General features: G+C 45.4%; 1 protein-coding gene across 4 annotated transcripts in view; it reads right to left on the bottom strand.

The window, feature by feature from the left end:
* Positions 1-2,126: 2,126 nt before the first annotated feature.
* The window catches only part of ptprub (protein tyrosine phosphatase receptor type Ub), a 257,482-nt gene continuing 236,954 nt past the window's right edge, over positions 2,127-22,654 (bottom strand). For all 4 annotated transcript variants that reach the window (XM_018766225.2, XM_018766226.2, XM_018766227.2 and 1 more), the window contains 5 exons: positions 14,392-14,706; positions 10,123-10,248; positions 8,312-8,469; positions 5,928-6,063; positions 2,127-5,655 (listed from right to left, as the gene is read on the bottom strand). In XM_018766225.2, coding sequence (XP_018621741.1) covers positions 5,593-5,655; positions 5,928-6,063; positions 8,312-8,469; positions 10,123-10,248; positions 14,392-14,706 — 798 coding nt within the window. In that variant the 3' untranslated portion in view covers positions 2,127-5,592. The remainder of the gene's footprint in view (positions 5,656-5,927; positions 6,064-8,311; positions 8,470-10,122; positions 10,249-14,391; positions 14,707-22,654) is intronic.

The raw sequence follows: 22,654 nt of genomic DNA, 5'->3' as shown, positions 1-22,654 counted from the left end.
GAAATCGTTGGTCAGGGACAGGCATGGGTATTCCGAGGTGCAGACGTCGTTTTCAGGGGCGAGGGAAGACTCAGTAAACAGTGGAACAAGCAGCGGTAAGAAGCCAGGAGAAACAAGAACAGGGTGTAGAGAACGACGCTGAATTCACAAGCCAATCAGGCAGGCATTGTAAGATTCTGCCCCCATTGCCATGACGGCGTTGCCCTTACACCCGGCTGTATTAATCAGCAACAGGTGCTGTCACTGAGCTTGCGGGTGTGGACGTGAGACCAATGAATGCAATGTAGCGTTACAGCCTATGCCAGAGCACCTGGAAAAAAAACCCCACACAGACACAAGGAGAACATGCAAACTGAGCTGTAATCAGACTCGTGTTGACAGACAAATCCCGTGCTGACAGAGGATGATATCCGTCCTACATGACGATCAAGACATTCCATTCCAAGCTGGGGATCCAATATGCCATTTACCAACAATATCATTATTACACATTGGCTTAGAAATCTTACTTTCTAGAATGTGCAAGAGGGGTGGGCAACCAGCACTCGTGGACCCCCCCCCCCCCCCCCGAGGTTTTTTTTTTTTTTCCTCCCTCAACTTTCAGTTGGGTATTTTTGTTCCTTTTCCCGGTGTCCAGTAGGTATACTTATAGCTCTGTAATAAGTTCATTATGGTAGCCATTACTCAACTGTCTTCTTTGTTTGTATGTTTTTTTGCTTTATGCTTGTGCTAAAGAGCTCTGTGTCACTACGTGAAGAGTCTAAAAAAATAAAATACACCCACACGACTCAGGTGCTGTGAGACAGCAATGCTGTTCACTGTAGCACCCTGCTGAAATATGTATTCTCACACATGGTATCTGTTTAATGCAGATACTTGTGTGATGAATGTGCAATGGTAAAGGAAACAAACTGTATTTGAGTCACGCATCTACATTACATTTATTCATTTAGCCTCTCCTAAGGTAATGCGCAAATTGTATTTTCTATGAAATGTATGTTACTTTGGCGAAAAACCGTATGCTAAATGAATGAATGTAATATAAATGCATATAAGAGTGAGGACTAGGACAGACAACTGAATGAATGAAACTTTATTAATCCCACACAGAAATTCACGTTTGTTTCCGCAGCATACAATGTACAACCTATATACAGTACATAAAGAACCAACATACTGTATGTATATACAAACATACTTAACCAAACATATAAGTAGAAAAATAAGTGAATGAACAGACAATAATATTTAAATCCAAGAGAAGGATGAGTAGACTGAAGTGACATGGTGCAGTGAATAGCGATGGTACCACTCAGACATTAAGGGGTCCTTCACCTCCTTGCTTATATGAGGACTCACTATAGAGCCTGCTGAGATCTAGTAGAAATGACCTCCCATAGTTCCTTGGAACATGACAACTGGACCAGCCTGTTGCCAAAAGTTTTATGTATAATAAATTTTGTTTTTGTTAAAGGGATTTAGGATCACCCTTATGATAGAAACTGAAAGGAAGAAATGCCAAGCAAAGCTTAATCAGCCCTCACAGTGAGAGAGGATGGCTTTGGAAATGTGGAAAATGACTCCTATTACAATCCCTTGCACAAACTGAGACAAAGTAAGGGTGAATTAGTACATGTGTGGTAAGGTTGGATCAGAAATTAATGGATCTAAAACCTGATTATCAAGACACCAGGAGACAAAGAGGAACCAGAGAAGCTACAGCAGCAAAAATAAGATACCTAGCAAGAATGGTGGCTAAAGCTAATAATTAAATCATAAGATCCTCATTACAACGCCAAGTTTAAAAAAAAAGAAAATGAAGTTCCTATTAGGTTTTACAAGAGAACAGTGCAAAGCAATTAGCATGAACCGTGCATCTTAGAAATGTGAAAAATAAACACCTGTAAAGAAATACTGTACTTGTTTAATATAAGGCAGTGGCAAGGATCTTGTCATTGCCCACCTTCGAGGGCCATGGAATTAATTCATGTCACTGTAAATCATTTCACCTTTTTAATAAGATAGAGCTGGGATACAGGGTGGTGCAGTGGGTTTGGCTGGGGCCTGATCTTTGGTGGATCTTGGGTTTGAGTCCTGCTTGGGGTGTATTTCTATGGACTGGTGTCCCATCTGGGGTGTGTCCCCTCCCCCTTTAGCCTTGTGCCCTGTGCTGCCAGGTTAGGCTCTAGCAGTCTAACCCCACATGACCCCAATCAGGACAAGTGGTTGTAGACATTGTGGGATTTTGAAAACTGAAAGTACATTGGCCGCAATCTAAAATGGTACAATAACATTTACTAAACGTTATTTATCATCGACTATGAAATGACATTTAGGAGAGCCAATTTTCTTCTTTGGTGCAGAAGACATGAAAAAAAGTTAAAATGGTATGAAATAGCTCTGAAGGCCAAAAGCAGAAATATATCTAAACATGCCATTTGAGGTTGTAAATGCTGTGTTGTGCAGAAACTTGTGTTATACAAAACATCCCCTCAGGATTCTCAGCATTCTCCAGGTATACTTTTTATATGGGAACTAAGCATAAACCTTAGGGTAACAGTTCTTGCAGACTTCAAAATTCTAAACACAAACATTTTATAGAACATTAGCAGAACATTGAGTGACTTCACCTGAAATATGAGCTGGCTGATACATTTTGCCTTGGGGAAAATGATCTGAAAACATTTATAGAAAGAGTTACAAAGAAACCAAAGGAAAAACTGGCAGGAATGTTTTTCAGATTCCTTGGAGAATGTCTGCTATTACTAAGGTGTCATCAGTAAGGTTGTAATAGAGAGCTCACCCACAGAATTCACTTGGTCTGCAAGAGCATCTAGATTGCTGGAGATCTTGTTACTTAATGTGGTCTGTCTCTTAAACTCTGGATCATATTACAATGGCTTTACATTATTAAGAGCAGGAATGCTGTTAATCAAATGTAAAGCGGGAGGTCTGTTCTGCTACAAGAACCTCATGGAAGTGGTGGGGTGTGAGTGCATTAGGAGTTCCATGAGGAATCATCATTAATGCCACAGCAATCTCCAGGTTGTCCTGCTGAAGGATGACACTAAACCAGAAGACTGCAAAGGGCCATGACCTCTACTGGAATCTGTTTCAAATACATTATATCCCCCATTGCTTTTTTCTAGATGCTTGTTGATACAGAAAACCTCAGCAAAGTCAACAGTATGATCCTTTAGAAAAAACACTACACTCACTGTGCACACTGAACATTGACAGACATCAGTTACACATATTCCAGCCCATGCTTTTCGTCATATTATTGACTAACTCTTCTACTTTCGCCCAAAGTACACATGGGACAAAAGGCCTTCCTAGACTGATTTTTTAAAAAAAAAAAGTATTTATTATTATAATGCTTTATTGTTGTGTCTTTGTGTTAAGAACAAACACACCCACCAGCCACCCACCCCAAAACAGACATACATTTCCAACCCATAGCAACTGTTCCCTCAGATCTTTAAGGAAATAATGCTTCATGCCCAGCCTCACAAATACATTATTCAATACACAGTAATCTTGTTCCATGGCTTCAGAATAATACTGGAACACAGAGAAGAACCTTACAGTCATAGCAAGAGAAGGAACATGAGCAGGACTTTGGAATGATAAAAGTATGTTGTGTCCACATAGCTTCACTTATGTTGAAATATACATTTAATATTTAAAAAAAATTGTAATAAATTAAAATGTTTCACATATCTTTGGATTGAGAAAGCTCATTAGTAAAAGCAGAGTACTTTGCTGTGGCAGAATGTGCACTTTTAGCTGACATAAGTTAGAGTGCACTGAACCAAAACTGTTTCTCCGACTGTGGGGCCCATGTCATAACTGTTTGCAAGTGGATTGTGGCCACCTTCACTTTTGTGAACACTCCTCATAAGAAAGCTTGGGCACTCGTAGACTCTTCTGTCTAACAAAATTGGCTTTCATGGGGAGTGGAGGATTTTTAAGTGATAGCCTTCTGTGGCACACCCATGCTGCAGGAATCAGGGGGGGGTGAGAGGGAGAGACTGGACACACCTGGGGATAATACCTGACTCTATTTCACTCCGTTCTCCAAACACTGAGGGCATCAAAGAGACTGTAAACCCACAGCATTGATGGATCTGAGGGAGAGGGCAACGAAACAGCACCTCACCTTCCCCCCCCCCCCCTTTTCCCTGACCTTGTGGGCATATGTGAATAAAAAAAAAAAAAACCCAACGATCACATGCTGGACCTCCCGCATGTTTGTGTCACACCTTCCTTTTCACACCTTAATGACCAGAGGTGCACTTATGTAATGAATTGTCCCACAGTGTATGTTATTTGCATATCGCAAGTACATCATTTACTAAGCCTTCATGGGGAAAAAATGAGTGCAGTGTGATGTGCAAGAAGTTGTGGAAGAGGATTCAGAAAGACTGCAGAAAAGCTGTAGTGAATAAATGCAGCAGGAAAAGACAAGCAAGAAAGGCCACTGATAAAGTATTAGGTAAACACATCAAATACTGTAAGCAAGGGTTGAAAGGCATGACCAAAGCACATTTCTCATAAAAAAGACACAAATTAAAAACCCAGACTAAAGAATCCAAATACATGTGAGCTGCAGCAAATCGCTGTCATACACTTTGCACATTTGTTCAAATTTTTACACTGCACCTTTCCAAAGACCAGTGTCCCTGTTGTGGCACCCAGGTAAAGAGAATGGAGCATTGAACTTTGTACATTTAAAACCACTGCCATGCCAGCGCACGTTAGTTCAGTCCCCTTCTTCACACACAAAAATGCACTGGGATGTCAGGACAAGAACATCTATAAACATACAGTATGTAAATGTACTGTACACTTATTAACAACAGCGAAGGAGTAAGCAAATTCAATAATGAGAAACCTTTTCATGGTTTTTTTTTTTCCCCATATGGAGTTGGTACCATTAAGATGATTACCATTTATTTTAATGAGTCCAGTCCATGTTTTCTTGTGAAGGAAAATCATCAATGTCATTGAAAAGAAACTAAACACAGCACTTGTCAATTTTTCCAGATATTGAGCACACCATTGGAACCGTAACACACCCAATGTGCAATATCGTTTTTGCAGGCCTTTTGCTGCTACCTGTTCCCTGGTGCCTTTCTTCTCAGGAGTATGAAGTAGTAAGGCAGGTAATAGCAAAGATCTCTTGCACAGACCACAGTGAATTCCCAGTGACATAACTAGGAAAATCCCCACGGCAATGAAGTGGAAGTTAGTCAAAGAAGAGAAGCATTCTGTCATCTCAGTGAGGTGTTTACTCTATCTAATTTTTACTGCTTGCAGAGAATACTCAACATGCCTGGGACCCAAATATTCCCAACACCACCCCAAAAAAGGAAAGAAAGGACCCACTAAGGCAATGACAGGAACAAAATGACAGTTGCACATTAAAGGTCAAAGGTAAGACATTCTTCTTTGTCTCTTTTCTCTGCATTAATTACCAAAGGAAAGTCCATAAATCCAAGTGAAGCAAAAACAAAAAACACAAGAAGAGTGGGCGCATGGGGCAGGGCCCAGCTGCCAGTCCAGTAAGGCGGCGTCCAACACATAGTGCTATCTCACCACTGTGCAGTCCAAATACTCCATGGCCAGGTCGTAGCAGAACCGGTACTGGTCCTGAGGGTAGATAGTCAGACAGTACTTTATAAAAAACAGGAAATAGCTGGAACAAGGATGACAGTACAGTTTAACTGTACAGAACAAGTGTATCCACACCTTTCTATCATGTTAGCAACCGATAAAATGTAGCATAAAACTATATTAGGTAGCTGGCGTAGAAACACGAAAACAAAACAGCTCTTTTTTTTTTTTTTTTTTTTTTTTTTTTTAACTTTCTGCTATCCATGCTGAGGGGCTTGCTGATTTGCAAACACCTCACCCATACCTACCAGGGATTCAACCATATTGGGTTTTGAGTTTCGTAAGGTTTTGACCGCGTAGAAGACATCCACCATGCCCTGGAACTGGATCATTTCTAGGATCATTGTGCAAGCACAGAAGGTCCCACTGCGGCCCCCACCATTCCTGCATCACACACAATGACCAAATTTTGAGCTGCAAAGTCCCTTTTAATTGCATACATGCATCTTTCATGTGCAAAAATAACACAGCGGAAGGTCTCATGTTTCTAGAATACGCCTCTGACAGACCCTCGTGAAAGGTCTGAAGATGTATGAGAGAAGAGAAGCTTCACCATAACATGAAGCTTTTCTTTCCACTGCCAGTTCTTTATCACAAAGCCAGAAAAGTGATGTTTAAGGTAAAATCCCAGATGACTAAATAGAGCCTGAGTACAGTATAAAGTAAGTATGCACTATTTCAACGCAGGGTTCTGGAAAGGTCAGGAGGCTGAATGAAGGGAGTCAGGATAATACAAAGAAGCAGCACAAAGTGAAGATTTAAGAGCCATGTGCAAGAGATGGGAGAATGCATCTGAATTTTTTTTAAGTGCCCCAGAACCTTCCACTTTGCTTTCATTGCTACACTGTTTGTTGTAGGATGTGGTCAACACTACAGAAAGCAAAAATCCTGTAGCAGAATGAAGTAGGAGCCTGAACTGCAGCATGCACAATGGTGGTGGGCAAAATCAGAAATCACTATCCGCAGCTGACATGCAGAAATATGAGCAGTGTCAAAGAAGAGTGACCAATTTTGCTCTTACTGAGTAATGCCAGGGGCAGCAAGCTCCAGGATAAGTGGAAGCAATAAATGGAACATTAAGATCAATTGAATGTACTGCCCTTGCATCCCTAGAGTTTAGTATTAGAAGAAGCATCTTCTTTATTACAATGGGATTTATTTAATCTGTAAGAAGTCACTTGTAGTTGTTTTCACAAACACAGAGTGACAACCCTGACATGAGCGGTTCAGGGAAAGCAGAACCCTCCACATGAATATGAGCCTACAAAAACAGTGGCAAAGCAGCAGGGTCTAGAGCAGTTAACTGGGAATTGACATCAGAGGTGCCATTTCTCATACCATGGCACCAATATCACCTACTTGGAGTCCAACAGTCTGAGACGACAGGAGTAACACTGTAGGGCCCTTTAGCGCTACCAGCTATTCCCAAGCTTATGAAGGAAATGAGAGGCAGTGCTTACAGGAAGCCGAGGGCTGAAACATTAATCCCTTTCATATTTGAAAATTGTTTCAACCAGGACAATCCTTGCATATTTTAGTTTAAGGCTGATGTAAATAATACTGCAGCAGAAGAAAAATTGTAACATGTAACACAAATTACTTCTGTTTACATAGATTTGTGTACACAGCACATGTAAAAAATGAGAACTTATCTAACAAATTAAGTGTATATATGAAAAAATGTAGACTGCTGTTATTTTTAGCATTCATACATGATAGTAGACATTGTATTTGGTTTTCTTTCATACCTCAATGTGGCATGAATATAATGGCACAGCAAATAACCACTGTGTTCCATTTTCCATCCTCACCTGCCCCACATGAAATACTATACTTCATATGTCACAATGGCCTCCAGCCAGATGGTTTGGACTCTAGCATTTGCTATATAGCAACCAATGCTGTGTACCGCAACCATGTTTCAGTACTGACTTTGTCATATATTTCAGCACCAGCAAAACTAAGGGTCCCTCTAATTTCTTAGGGGCTGGATGTCCAATAAACTATTTTTTGTGCAAGATTTTTAGCCATAGCTGAAATATGAGCACCATGACAATGAAGTTAAAAAAATTTAAAAAAAAATAAAAGAAACTAAATCAGTGAGAACAGTAAGACAAACACTGTAATGTCATATTAGGGCCCAATAGAAGCAAGCAGCCACTAGGCAGTTTACACTGACTGTTTATTAGAACAGTTTTTGATGACTGGAAGGCAGATGCTTTTTGTGCATTAACACATGCACTGTTAATGAATTGTGTGCGCGCATAAGCACACAACTTAGAGGAAACATTCAAAAGAATTTCCTAATTCCTGCCCACGCTAAAAACATTTCCAGGTGGCTGTAATGACACTATTATTAGAGCTCCTTTGTACACTCAAGGTGTGAAGTTCTGGGGATTCTTTTCTGGGTTCGGTAATTAACTTTAGAAGCACTGTGGTCAGTTCACTGCATGCCATCATTGAGCTCTGCCTGCATGTGCATGGCCCTGAGATGTGTCACAGAGGGGACTTAGACATCCATGGGTGTAACAGTACACGTGTGTGATGCACAGACATTGCGTGTCTGTGTGTCAGTCCAGTGAAGGTGACTCACCATGCATTTATATGTGTGTGTCAGAGCAAGACAACTCACAGGCAGTGCACGACAGTGCGGCCCTCCCCGCTCTCCTGCTGCCACTTGTGCACATGCACCAAAAGGGCCAGAAAGGCCTTCTTAGAGTCAGGCACATCCCGGTAGGCCGACCAGCGCAGGAACTGGAACTGTCGCAATAGCAGTTGGCCTTCCTGCAGCTGGAAGAGAAGGAGGTGGTCGGAGCTATCAGAGCAATTATCACAGCCCCTTTACAGACATGTTTATTAAAGAGAAACAATGAGTATTGCTTCATGGAGCATTTTCTGTCCACATCAATTCAGTCTTTAGCAAGTAGTACTGCACATTTCTGGGAAATGCTGCAGAAGAGCCAGGAAGACATTTTTGGCTAATTTCCTGATCAAACTTGTCAGTTAAATACCTCACATACAAAGATTAGTTCCAGCTGAAGTGTACTCACGCTTTTGAGTGGTAACGCACACAGACACAGCCCATCCTCATGGGGACACACACACAACCAGTGCAGTTTGTATTAGCATTCACACTCAGCTCAACTCAGCAGGTGCAGACAGAGCTTAATGCTTGCACTCGGGAAATTAAAGAGGTCTCCCATGGTTCCCACATCCCTGCAGTGGCTCTACTCCACGTAGTGCTGCTGGCATTGTCCCGATGGGTGGGCATGTTCCAGCTGCCCCACTTGGATTCGGTGCAACCTCACGGAAGAAATCACCTCCACAGGCCTTGCCCCTGCCTCTCGCCATGAATCACCAAAGCACCTTAACTTCACTGTCCTATATATTTATTCGTTAGGGTGATTTAACACAGATTAATGCAATGACCTCCAGTACACTGTTGCTGGCAGCTGTTTTTGGAAGGGCACTCAAAGTGATTTATCAGGAAGCAAATCCTGCTAGCATGACAGCAGGAGTGGGGGGGCTGGAGGGATAAGGGCTGGCTGAAAAAACTGCATGACAAGATGAGGCATTAGTTAGGCCACATGGAAAGGGGACAGTGTGTTCAGTGGGGGTGCCAAACCACTCCAGTATGTGAGTTACGCACTGTCTAACATGGCATACATTCACACACTCAGAGCTACTGCAACCATGTGACACTGATCTGGAAACAAGATACAAATACACATACACACACACTCTCACAGGTATGGCACATATCTGGTAGAAAAACATTATCACACACACTTATGAACAACAGAGACCAATACACAACAGCAATCAAGATGTACACATAAACACGCAGACATGTGGAGGCATACAATGGCACACTAATTCTATCATGAAAAACAGATGCTGGCACACATTCATGCATACACTCTCACAGAAGTGGAAGTCTGACATTGGTGTGTGCTTGAAAGGTGCAGGAAAGCAAATCACATAGCAAAATTGTGACATTTGGAGCCCCTATATCTGCTAGGGTCCATGGTAATAAAATAGGGAAAACATAAAGTTATGGGGGAAAAAACTTTGTTACCAATATGCTAATGTGTTTGCCATATCCACGCTATCTGAAAACATTTATGTCAGAGTCCTCAAGATATTTTAGAAGTTAAATTATCTGGAGGCGGTAGAGAAATCAGCCAGAGAAAAAAAAAAACCTGATTCCCTGAATTTATGCTGGAGGTGGTGAGGGCCGCATACACTGTAAAGCCTTAAATTCTACACTCAGGTGAAGCTTATGCTTGCCTTGGAGACTTAAAGCACAAAAGTAGAGAAATTAAATATTTACATACTAGACAGCAAAAGATGACGATATTTTAGTTAATTTAATTAACATATGGCCATTATCAATAAACATGTGAAAAATGGTACCTATAGCAGATGGCAAGAGCAACCTACCCGTGTGACATTCTTGACCCTGAAAAGGCGTGTGATGACATCTTCATCTGTGGACCTGGACAAAAACTCCACCTGCATTGGCCCATACTGCTGTATGCCGGTCTCAGGCCAGTACTGGACACACGGCTGAGAAAGGGGGACAGAAAGACACATGATGTGATAGGCAATGATTTATGTGGTAAATGCCAGCTTACATTTAGCTGACACTTTCCCAAAATTGACATAACAGTATTAAGTTGCTTTACCCATTTACAAGGAGGACATGAGGAAAGCACGGATACAGCTTTACCCATTTACAAGGAGATGAGGAAAGCATGGATAGAGCTGAGAGAAAAGATCAATGAGGAGAAGGAGGGTTACAGGAGGAAACTTTAGCGGAAGAACAGCAAGGAGGTGTGGAGTGGCATGAGTGCAATTACCAGCCATGGGAAGAACAATCAGGGGAGGAATGGAGACTGATGATGCCAATGAGTTAAACCTGTACTTTAACAGGTTTAACAGGCTTCTGCTCATCCTCCACCCAGCTTCTCCATAGTTCCCCCCCCCCCCCCCCGACTTCCTCTCACTACTCCTAACAACACCCTGTCCCTGACTCCCCTCCTTCTGTACCTTCACCCCATCATCTCTCCTCAATGACTCTGCTGGCTTATGTCTGCGCACCGCAGCCTGGCTTCCCTCTCTCATCAAGGCTTTTTAACAACTCTCCGGGGCCAGTCGTTACCATAACCAAGGAAGATGTCAAAAGAGAGTTCAGCAGACTACGCCCAGGCAAGGTTGCAGAGCCTGATAGTCTAAGTCCCAGAGTGCTCAGAGGATGTGCTAGTCAGTTGTGTGGGGTTTTTCAGTACATCTTTAGCCTGAGCCTTAGGCTGATGACTGTCCCTGTTCTGCGGAAGACATCATGCCTGGTCCCTGTCCCCAAGAAAATCATCTACTTTCAGTGACTACAGGACTGTGGCCTTGACTTCATATGCTATAAAGTCACTAGAGAGGCTAGTCCTGAAGGATCTCCGTTCACTAGTGGAGCCGTCACTTGACCCTTTGCAGTTTGCTTACCAGCCTTGCATTGGAGTGGAAGATGCCATTCTTTTTCTGCTGGACAGGGCTTACACTCACCTGGATGAGGCAGGCAGTTATGTGAGAGTCATGTTTTTTGACTTCTCAAGTGCTTTTAACACCATACGACCTGCCCTGCTCAGGACTAAGCTGCTGGACATGCAGGTGGATGCTCCACTAGTGGCCTGGATTACCAGCTATCTCACAGGTCGGCCACAATATGTGCGGCTGCGGAGCTATGTGTCAAATACAATAGTGAGCAACGCAGGGGTACCTCGGGACGGTCTTGTCTCCCTTTCTGTTCACACTCTATACATCAGATTTTAGATACTACTCACAGTCCTGTCATCTGCAGAAGTTTTCTGATGACTCTGCCATTGTTGTTTTTATTAGTAGGGGACAGGAGACTGAGTATAGGAGTGTGGTGGACAGTTTTGTGGAGTGGTGTGAATTAAATCACCTGCAACTCAACATAACAAAGAGCAAGGAGTTGGTGGTAGATTTTAGGAAGCGAAAGACCTGTCCGAATCCCGTTAGGTGGACAATGTTGAGGACTACAGGTATCTGGGTGTTCACATAGATGGACTGGACTAAAAACACTGAGGTTTTGTACATGGGGGTTTAAGCTGCTTGTACTTTCTCAGGAGACTTTGATCTTTCGATGTCTGCAGAACCATGCTGCAGATGTTCTATAACTCAGTGGTGGACAGTGTTTTCTTCTATGCTGTAGTGTGCTGGGGCAGCAGGATGAAGGCAGCTGATGCCACTAGGCTCAATAAGCTCATCATGAAAGCTGGCTCTGTCCTGGGGGTGGAATTGGAGTCTTTAGTGAAGGTGTTAGAGAGGAAGATGCTGAGGAAACTATTCAGTATCATGAATGCCTCTCATCCCCCACATGCCATGTTGGAAGCACAGCGGAGCAGCTTCAGCCGAAGATTAAGACCACCAAGGTGTACCACAGAACGCCATAGGAGGTCTTTTTATACCAGTGGCTATCAATTTGTATTGTATAACTCTTTCCCCTTCTGTAGGGACACTGAGTATAATTTTATGTGTAATATCATTACTTTCAACATTACTAGCAATATAACCATTTAATTTATGTGCAATTGTTTTAAATTTTAATATAAAAATGTAATATAAGGTGTAATATCATGTGCTGTGTCACTTTCTACTTTCCACTTAGCTTTCTTACTTTTTTTTGTGTACTTTTTTTTAACTTTTATATTTGTTATGGTTAATCTGTTTGAGCAAGCTCTGGCACAAGAATTGCCTTCGGCATGAATAAAGTTCTATTTTATCTTATCTTACGCAGCTGGGCACGGTGGCACAGTGGGTTGGATGGGGTCCTGCTCTCCAGTGTCTGGGGTTCAAGTCCTGCTTGGGGTGCCTTGTGATGTACTGGTGTCCTGTCTGGGTGTGTCCCCTTGCCCTCCAGCCTTATGCCCTGAGTTGCTGGGTTAGGCTCTGGCTCCCCCTGACCCTGTATGGGACAAGTGGTTAAGAAAGTATGTGTGTGTGTCACGTCCACGCCCACAGCACAAGCACCCGACTCTGCACTAACTCACCGTATAAAGACCCTCTTCAACTCCCATACCCCTGCGGAATCTCGTTAGGGACAACTGCCCTTTCCCGTGACATTTCGTACACAAGCAGCGCTAACTCTTCGTTCATGTCCTCTGGTTTTTGACTCTTTGCTACGTCCCCCGACCTCGTCCATGGATCGTCGCCCTGACCGCTGATCGACCGACCCGTCGCCTGTCCCCGACACTGGAAACTTGCCTCATCTCTGGACAAACAACACTGCACTTGGGTTCAGCCTTCCCAGCTCCCTGTGTTCCATGTGACAGTGCGTGTGTGTAAGTAATTTTTACCAGAGTAATTCTGGTCAGATACCTTGCTCAAGAGTCCTAGAGCAGTAGGTGGGATTGAACTCAGCAACTTCAGGCAAAAAGGTGGTAGTTCTAAGAGCTATGTAACCTGCTGCCTTATGCTTACATTATCCATAAGTATCCAGAAAAAGCTTCACTGGTGGGAATCAAATCAAGGTTTTCTGCCATACAGCTCAGTGCTTCAAAGGACTGGAAATAACTCAGAATTATGCTGATCATATCCACAGGTTGGCAAAAATGATCCAGCCACCCCTATACACCACAGTCAGTCATGTTCAAATTATTCCACAGTCTACCCAAAGATGTAAAGCGCACACAAAAACTAGAGCTAAAGGAATGAAAACTGGAAAAAGAGTAAAACAAAAGAGGGAGGGAGGTGTCACACAAAGAAATGGAAAGAGAAGGACAGAGGCATTAACGGGACAAGACAGATGGGGGGAACAAAGGACTAAAATGCTGTCCAACAGGCATATTTTGGAGATGCAGGGTTATTAACATGGTGACACAGGACAAGGGAAGAGATAAATATTAATACGCAGAGGAGCAAGGGGGCAGAGTTTGAATGAATTGCTAATCCAGCACAGCATGACATGAGCTGGTTTGACAGAGACAAGGAGGGAAAAAGGAAAGGAAGAGGATGAAGAAGTCAGAGGGGACAATGTATGCATTAGTCATTTTATTCTTTCATTTAAATACATAGAAGTCTCTCTGTAGGTCTGTGTGCACGTCTGTACATGCACATAAAAAGTATCTGAATTTCATGTTTTTTGGGAAAGGGGTTGAAATTGACAGAATAAATGAGACAAACAAAAGGACTGAAAGCAACCGGCAGGAGGAAAAAAAAACAAGTGAGGAGAGCAGACCGAGTAGTGTGAGCGAAAGTTGCTCACAGACAATACGAGACACCACATAAGCAGTGATGATTGCTAAAGAAGGAAAAAAACAAAATAATGACTGAAGAACAACAAAAGGTGTAAGGAAGAAGTGTGGATATTTGTGTGGTGATACTGTCAAACAGGTATCACATGCAATGCCAAGAAAAGTAAGAACTGAATTTTATCCATCAGGCAGTAGAAAGGGCCCCACAGGACACAATGTGGACCAGAAGGCAATCAAAGATAACCTAACTTCTAACATCAAAAAACACACAAGGTTTGATGTCTGAGAAGGGGTTGCGGGCCTTAGGAATTAGAATAAGTAATATTCTAATTCCCAATGCTTTTATAGACCCACCCACACACACACACACACACACACACACACACACACACACACACACACACACACACACTGCTGTAGAGGTGATCATGACCCAGCTCACCCATGCTGAGTTGGACTGGTTCAGCTGGTTCAGCATGACCACAGAGGTGCAGCCATAGTCAAAGATGAGCCTCCAGAAGTCGGCAGTGGTGCTGGGTAGGGGGTGGGGTGTGACAACAAAGGTGGCAGGGTGGTGGAAGCTGTCGGTTAGCGTGGCATTGATATAATTGTTGCTCTCTCCATCAGTGGTGACCAGAAAGGCGAGGGCACGATCAGGTGGCAACACGTCCATGCTGCGGTTCTTCTCACGGTTACGGGGCAGCAGGGCGATGCTGCATTCCTCAACGTCTAGGTGGGGCGTCACTGAGTTTAGTGTCTGAGTGAAGAGCAGGGAGGAGAGAGAGGCTCACAAACCAGGTTTCACACATGAGGAGGAAAGAGAGGAAGAGAGAGAGATTGATGGAAAAAGAGAAACAGAATAAGAGACAGTCATAAGAATAAGAGAACAGAGAAGGAGATGAAGAAATTTACACAGAAGAATGTTAAGAAATTATCAGAGAGATCCTGGTATGGAGGAGGAACAAAAGCAGATGGGTGAAACAGAATTATACTGAACAAATAACAGGAGAAGAAACCAGTATGGTAAACAGCCAAAGATAGGCTAGATCCATCCATCCATCCATCATCAGTAACCACTTGTCTAATGTAGACTTGCAGGGATACACCCTAGGAAAGGTACACCCTAGATGGGATGCAAGCCTATTGTAAGGCAATCATACACACAAAGGGCAGTTTAGACTCAGCAATCAACCTGAAACACTTCTTGGACTGCAGGAGGAAACTAAATACATTAACAGAAATTGCACAGATAGAGGAGTCTGGGTTAATAGTACAGCCTTCAGAGAGAATCCACACGCAACACGTGGTAAATCGAAAAAGAAAAAAACATTTAGCATCAATCATGACATGAAGAATGTACGTAAACAAAAGAAAAGGAGGTCATCGTCATACATTATGAATTTATGCTGACATTTACATTTATTCATTTAGCATACACTTTTTCTCCAAAGCAACGTACTGTACACCTTAGCAAAAATACAATTTGTGCATTACATTAAGAGAAAAAGACATGGCTACAGACATGTGACTTTTAAGTAAATCTAGTCTGTCACCTTCCACTTGATGCACTGATGTTCATCGCTCAAGTAGGTGCATAAAACTCAGAATAGACAATTCCTGATCACCTTTCTAAAATTTTTTTTTTGTGTACCTTAAACATTTACATACAATACAGGAGTAGCGGCTATGTAAAGGTTTACTTGAGCATTATCATAAAGTTAGGGAGCATGAACATTCAGACATTACATTAGCTTAAGAGAGCATGGGTGAAGTGAGTCTGGAAGAGGTGAGTTTTCAGACCCTTCGTAAATGTGGACAGAGTTTCAGCAGTTCTGAGTGAGAGGGGAAGGTCATTCCACCACAATGAAGGTAGAACCGAGAACCTCCGTGTTTTACCTTTTGTGCACGGGACCACCAAGTGAGCAGAAGTAGACGAGCGAAGGGGTCTGACTGGGGTGTAGTGGTTGATCAAGTTCTGTAAATAGCTGGGAACAGTTCTATTGATGCATTTGTAGACAATAACCAAGATGTTGAATTTGACCCAGGCAGTTCTAGGAAGCTAATGCGGAGAAATGAGTAGAAGAGACACATGGGAACGCTTTGGCAAATCAAACACAGTTTATGCAGCAGCATTCTGTATCAGCTGCAGAGGTTTGATGGCAGTAGCAGGAAGGCCACACAGGAGAGAGCTGCAGTAGTCCAGATGGGAAGTCACCATGGCCTGGGCAAGTAGTTGGGCAGAGTCAATTGTGAGATAGGGATGGATCCTATGCAGGATGTATCTGCAGAACCGGGTTGTTGTCTCGAGGTGCTAAGAAAAAGACAGACGTGTCAATTGTTACTCCCAGACTCTTAGCCGAGGAGGTAGGCAAAATGAGTGAGTTGTTCAGTTTGATCGATAGATTGTGACAGGAGGACAGGCTAGCTGGGAGAAGAATCTCTGGTTTGGAGAGGCTGAGTTGGAGGTGGTGATTAGACATCCATGAAGAGATGTCCGACAGGCAGGCAGCAATGCATGCGGAGATGTCTGATGCACCAGGTGAAAAGGCGAAGAAGAGTTGGGTATTATCAGCATAGCAGTGGTATTTGAATCCATGGGAGGCTATGACCAGAGCGAGGGAGTAGGTATAGACTGAGAAGAGAAGTGGACCCAGTACTGAGCTCTGCAGGACATCGGTTGAGAGAGGCAGAGGAGAAGAACGAGAGCTCCGCCAGACGACTTGATAGAATCTGTCAGATAAGTAGGACTCAAACCATCTTAGTGTTGCTCCTTTGATCCTAAGCTGACTAAAAGAGGAGAGTAGAATCCGGTGGTTGACTGTGTCACATGCTGCAGACAGATCGAGGAGGATGAGGAGGGAGGTGGTTCTAGCGGCTTGGAGAGTATCAGACACCACCAAAAGGGCTGTCTCAGTAGAATGAGCAACTTTGAAAACAGACTGATAATCATTGAGGAGATGATTCCGGGTGAAGAAATCAGCTAGTTGATCACAAGCTGCCCGCTCCAGAGTTTTAGATAGGAAGGAGAGGAGGGAGACCGATCTGCAGTTTTGGACTAGATTGGGATCCAAGGAGGGTTTTTTCTAACAGAGGTGAAATGAGAGCAGTTTTGAAAGCAGCTGGGAAACAGCCAGAGGAGAGTGATGAGTTGAGGAGGTGGAGAGTTGCGGGGAAATGTTCTGTAGGAGTGACAATGGGATCAAATCAAGCGAGCAGGTGGTGGCTCTGCGCGATATCAGGAGGTCAGAGATTTCAGATTCGGCGAGCGGCTTGAATTTGGAGAGGATAGCTTTGCATGGAAGTCCAGCACGAACCAGGCAGGTTGATGCTGAGAACTTGTCAGTGATTGCTTTGACTTTGTCTCTGAAAAACAAAGCAAAGTCATCAGCAATGAGAGAAGAGGTAAGAGGAGGCGGTGGAGGACACAGAAGGGATGAGAAGGTGGCAAAGAGTCTGTGTGGTTTTTTAGATGCAGACTATATTTTGTTGTGGTAAAAGGAGGTTTTAGCTGAAGAGACAACAGAGTGAAAAGCAGCTAAGCGTGACTGGTAGGCATCCAGTCTTGGATTTACATCATTTTCGCTCTGCAGCCCACAGTTTGGTCCTATTAGCTCATAACACTAAAGTCAGCCATGGGGTGGCAGTGGGGCGTGCTGGTCTAGAAGACAGTGGACAGAGAGAGTCAAGGGTGGAAGATAGGGCAGAGAGGAAAATGTTAGTGGCATCATCTGTAGATAGATCTGAGAACTGTGCAGCAGTAGAGAGAGTGGACAGCATAGCAGAGGCAAAGCAGGAAAGTGAGAGAGAGATTTTAAATTGTGGCGAAGGTGACAACGGGTACAAAAAGAGGCGAGGAATTAGTGGTGAGCAGGGCTGAAGGGAAGTGAAGAAGTGGTCAGAGACATGCAGCGGAGTGACAGAGAGGACGGGACAGCCACAGTTGTTGGAAAATACAAAGTCAAGACAATTTCCTGCTTTGTGAATAACAGGGGATTGGGACAGGGAAAGATTGAAGGACTGTAGAAGCAACAGAAGGCCACTTGAATGAATGTCGTCGACATGCAGGTTGAAGTCACCCAGGAGAATCAACGGAGCGTTGTCCCCTGGCAGAGAGCTCAACAAGATGTCAAGATCATCCAAGAAGTAGCCAAGAGTGCCAGGAGAGTGATAAAGAACAACCACAACAAGAGTGATTGGGGCAGTGATAGAGACAGCATGCTATTCAAAGGAGGACAGATCATGCAGGTGAAGAGGAAGAATAGAGTATTCCCACCAGCGAGAGATGAGCAGTCCTGTGCCTCCACCTCTGCGAGGTATGAGAGAAGGAATAGTTAGTTAGTGGAGAGTGCTGCAAGAGTGGCTGAGTTGTCTGGGGTGATCCAGGTTTCAGTTGGGGCCAGGAGGTCTAGTGAGAGAGGGAATGCCTAGGCTGGTATGAAGTCAGCCTTTCTTACAGCAGACTGGCATTTCCAGAGTCCCATGGAGAAATTGAAGCAGGATGAAGGGTTTGACAGATGAGGGTAAACCAGGTTACTGTAAAGGCGAGGGCACCCAGGTCTCTGGCAGTGGTAACGTCGCACAGCTCGGTTGCCGTAGAACACTTTGATTGGCGACATGTTGAACGGATGATCCCTTGTGGGACACGGTACCGGTGGTCTTCCTTGGTGGACTCCCACAGGTAGACTCCTTTGTCTTTGCACCCCGAGTTTTCACACCAGGAAGCTGCCGCCACCTCTGCCGCTACGGATCACCAGCCGTTATTTAAACCGGGCTAATGCCTATCAGCTGAGATTCCTAATCAAAACCGAAACTACTTCAACAATAGCGACCAAAACAAATGACCAAACAAATGCGATTAAAATGTTACACACACTTCCAAATGAAACACCAATGCAACCTAGACACCTGTTTTTGTTTTATGGGTATTTGTGTTGGTATTTGTTATTGTTCAATTATTATGGACTACACTAAATCGGGGGGGCGTGGTGGCACAGTGGGTTGGACCGGGTCCTCCTCTCTGGTGGGCCTGCGGTTCGAGTCCCGCTTGGGGTGCCCTGTGGCGGACTGGCGTCCTGTCCTGGGTGTGTACCCTCCCTCTCTGGCTCTACGCCCTGTGTGTTGCTGGGTAGGCTCCGGTTCCCTGTGAGGGACAAGCGGTTCAGAAACTCTGTGGTGTGTGTGTGTGTGTGTGTGTGTGTGTGTGTGTGTGTGTGTGTGTGTGTGTGTGTGTGTGTGTGTGTGTGTGTGTGTGTGTGTGTGTGTGTGTGTGTGCTAAATTGTATCTGGACTATTAGCATGTCGGTAAGAAAACAATGCTGGTCAATGCAGAAGCTAGTGTGGAGCAACATACGTTTATGTAGAAAAACACTATGTAATGCTTTTAGAAAACTAAAATGATTATATTATATCCACATATATACGGTATTATATGCACAGTCAAATGAAAAGATGCACCATATCAGCATAACACCTTGCTCTTAAAAAATGTGGTATCCCATTTGCAATAGCAGAAAGGGACAAGGCTTTTCTCAACTTTAGCGATACATCATGAAAGCAATATAATTTTTGGGTGGTATAAAATCATAAAATATCAGCCAAACGAGAATTACATGCATGCTTACACTTATCTGACACTTTTTTTCAAAGTGACTTACAATGATCCCCCTCCGTGAACCGCCGCCACCTTACCGTGGTGGAGGAGTTTGAGTGCCTGAATGAGTCCAGGAGCTATGTTGCCTGGGGCTATATGCCCGTGGTAGGGTCTCCCATGGCAAACAGGTCCTGGATGACAGACGAGACAAAGTGCGGTTCAAAAACCCCTTATGAAGAAAATAAAAGCAAGGCTTCCGTTTACCCCGCCCGATATGGGGTCACCGGGGCCCCACCCTGGAGTCAGGCCTGGGGGGGGGGGGCTCGCATGCGAACGCCTGGTGGCCAGGTCTATGCCCACGGGGCCTGGCCAGGCTCAGCCCGAAGCCATGACGTGGAGCCGCTCTTCAGTGGGCTCACCACCTGCCGGAGAGACCATAAGGGGCCGGTGCATTGTGATTTGGGCGGTGGTCGGGGTCGAGTGCCCGGCCGACCCAAACCTCGGGCGCCAACTCTGGTTTTTGGGACTTGGAATGTCACCTCACTGGCGGGGAAGGAGCCTGAGCTGGTGTGGGAAGTTGAGAGATACCGTCTAGATAGAGTCGGGCTCACTTCCACTCACAGCTAGGGTTCTGGAACCACTCTTCTCGACCAAGGGTGGACTCTCCACTATTCTGGCGTTGCCCAGGGTGAGAGGCGGCGGGCAGGTGTGGGCTTATTAATATCCCCCCAGTTTAGCTGCCATGTGTTGGAGTCTACCCCGGTGAATGAGAAGGTCATCTCCCTGCGCCTTCGGGTCAGGGAACGGTCTCTCACTGTCGTTTGTGCTTATGCGCCTAGCGGCAGTGTAGAGTACCCGGCCTTCTTGGAGTCCCTGGAGGGCGTGCTGGAAAGCACTCCCACTGGGGACTCTGTCGTTCTACTGGGGGACTTTAACGCCCACGTGGGTAGCGACAGTGACACCTGGAGGGGTGTGATTGGGAGGAACGACCTCCCTGATCTGAACCCGAGTGGTGAGTTGTTATTGGATTTCTGTGCTAGTCACGGTTTATCCATAACGAACACCATGTTCATGCATAAGGGTGTCAACCAGTGCACTTGGCACCAGGACACCCTAGGTCGGAGGTCGATGATCGACTTTGTAGTCGTTTCTTCTGACCTTCGGCCATATGTCTTGGACACTCGGGTGAAGAGAGGGGCTGAGCTGTCAACTGATCACTACCTGGTGGTGAGTTGGATTTGATGGCGGGGGAAAAAGCTGGATAGACCTGGCAGGCCCAAACGCATAGTGAGGGTCTGTTGGGAACGTTTGGCGGAGGCCCCTGTCAGAGAGGTCTTCAACTCCCACCTCCGACAGAGCTTCAACCAGGTCCCGACGGAGGTGGGGGACATTGAGTCTGAATGGACTATGTTCCACGCCTCCATTGTCGGGGCGGCGGTTCGGAGCTGCGCCCATAAGGTCTCCGGCGCCTGTCGCAGCGGCAATCCCCGAACACAGTGGTGGACACCGGAGGTAAGGGATGCCGTCAAGCTGAAGAAGGAGTTCTATCGGGCCTGGCTGGCTCATGGGACTCCTGAAGCAGCTGACAGGTACCGGTGGGCCAAACGAAGCGCGGCTCTGGCAGTCGCCGCGGCAAAAACTCGGGCTTGGGAGGAGTTCGGTGAGGCCATGGAGGAAGACTTTCAGTCGGCCTCAAAGAGATTCTGGCAAACCGTCCGGCGACTCAGAGGGGGGGAAGCGGTGTTCCACAAACACTGTTTACAGTGGAAGTGGTGCACTGCTGACCTCAGCTGAGGATGTCCTCGGGCGGTGGAAGGAGTACTTTGAGGATCTCCTCAATCCCTCCGACACGCCTTCCGTAGAGGAAGCTGAGGCTGGGGACTTGGAAGGGGACTCGTCCATTACCCTGGCTGAAGTTGCTGAGGTAGTCAAAAAACTCCTCGGTGGCAAGGCTTCGGGGGTGGATGAGATCCGCCCCGAGTTTCTCAAGTCTCTGGATATTGTGGGGCTGTCACGCCTCTGCAGCATCGCGTGGAGTTCGGGAACGGTGCCTCTGGACTGGCAGACCGGGGTGGTGGTCCCTCTTTTTAAGAAGGGGGACCGGAGATTGTGTTCCAACTACAGGGGGATCACACTCCTTAGCCTCCCTGGGAAAGTCTATGCCAGGGTACTGGAAAGGAGAATCCAACCGATAGTCGAACCTCGGATTCAGGAGGAGCAATGCGGTTTTCGCCCTGGCCGTGGAACACTGGACCAGCTCTATACCCTCACTAGGGTGCTGGAGGGTTTGTGGGAGTTTGCCCAACCAGTTCATATGTGTTTTGTGGACCTGGAGAAGGCATTCGACCGTGTCCCTCGTGAAATCCTGTGGAAGGTACTTCGGGATTATGGGGTTCGGGGCTCGCTGCTACGGGCTGTTCGTTCCCTGTATGACCGGAGCAGGAGCTTGGTTCGCATTGCCGGCAGTAAGTCAGACCTGTTCCCGGTGCACGTTGGACTCCGCCAGAGCTGCCCTTTGTCACCGATTCTGTTCATTAGCTTTATGGACAGAATTTCTAGGCGCAGCCAGGGAACGGAGGGTGTCTGTTTTGGTGGCCGCGAGATCTCGTCTCTGCTTTTTGCGGACGATGTGGTCCTGTTGGCTTCATCAAGTCAAGACTTGCAGCGTGCACTGGGGAGGTTTGGAGCCGAGTGCAAAGCGGCGGGGATGAGAATCAGCACCTCCAAATTCGAGGCCATGGTTCTCAGTCGAAAAAAGGTGGATTGCCCCCTCCGGGTTAGGGGGGAGTTGCTCCCTCAAGTGGAGGAGTTTAAGTATCTCGGGGTCTTGTTCACGAGTGAGGGAAAAATGGAGCGGCAGGTTGACAGACGGATCGGTGCGGCGTCCGCAGTAATGCGGTCATTGTACTGGTCTGTTGTGGTGAAGAGGGAGCTGAGTCGTAAGGCGAAGCTCTCAATTTACCGGTCGATCTACATTCCTACCCTCACCTATGGTCATGAACTCTGGATCATGAGCGAAAGAATGAGATCACGGATACAAGCAGCAGAAATGAGTTTCCTCCGCAGAGTGGCTGGGCGCACCCTTAGGGATAGGGTGAGGAGCTCAGTCACCCGG

The sequence above is a fragment of the Scleropages formosus genome, chromosome 8, assembly GCF_900964775.1.
Source record: "Scleropages formosus chromosome 8, fSclFor1.1, whole genome shotgun sequence".
Lineage (NCBI taxonomy): Eukaryota > Metazoa > Chordata > Actinopteri > Osteoglossiformes > Osteoglossidae > Scleropages > Scleropages formosus.
The sequence above is the reverse complement of the archived record's forward strand: the minus strand, read 5'-3'. Positions and strand labels throughout refer to the sequence as shown.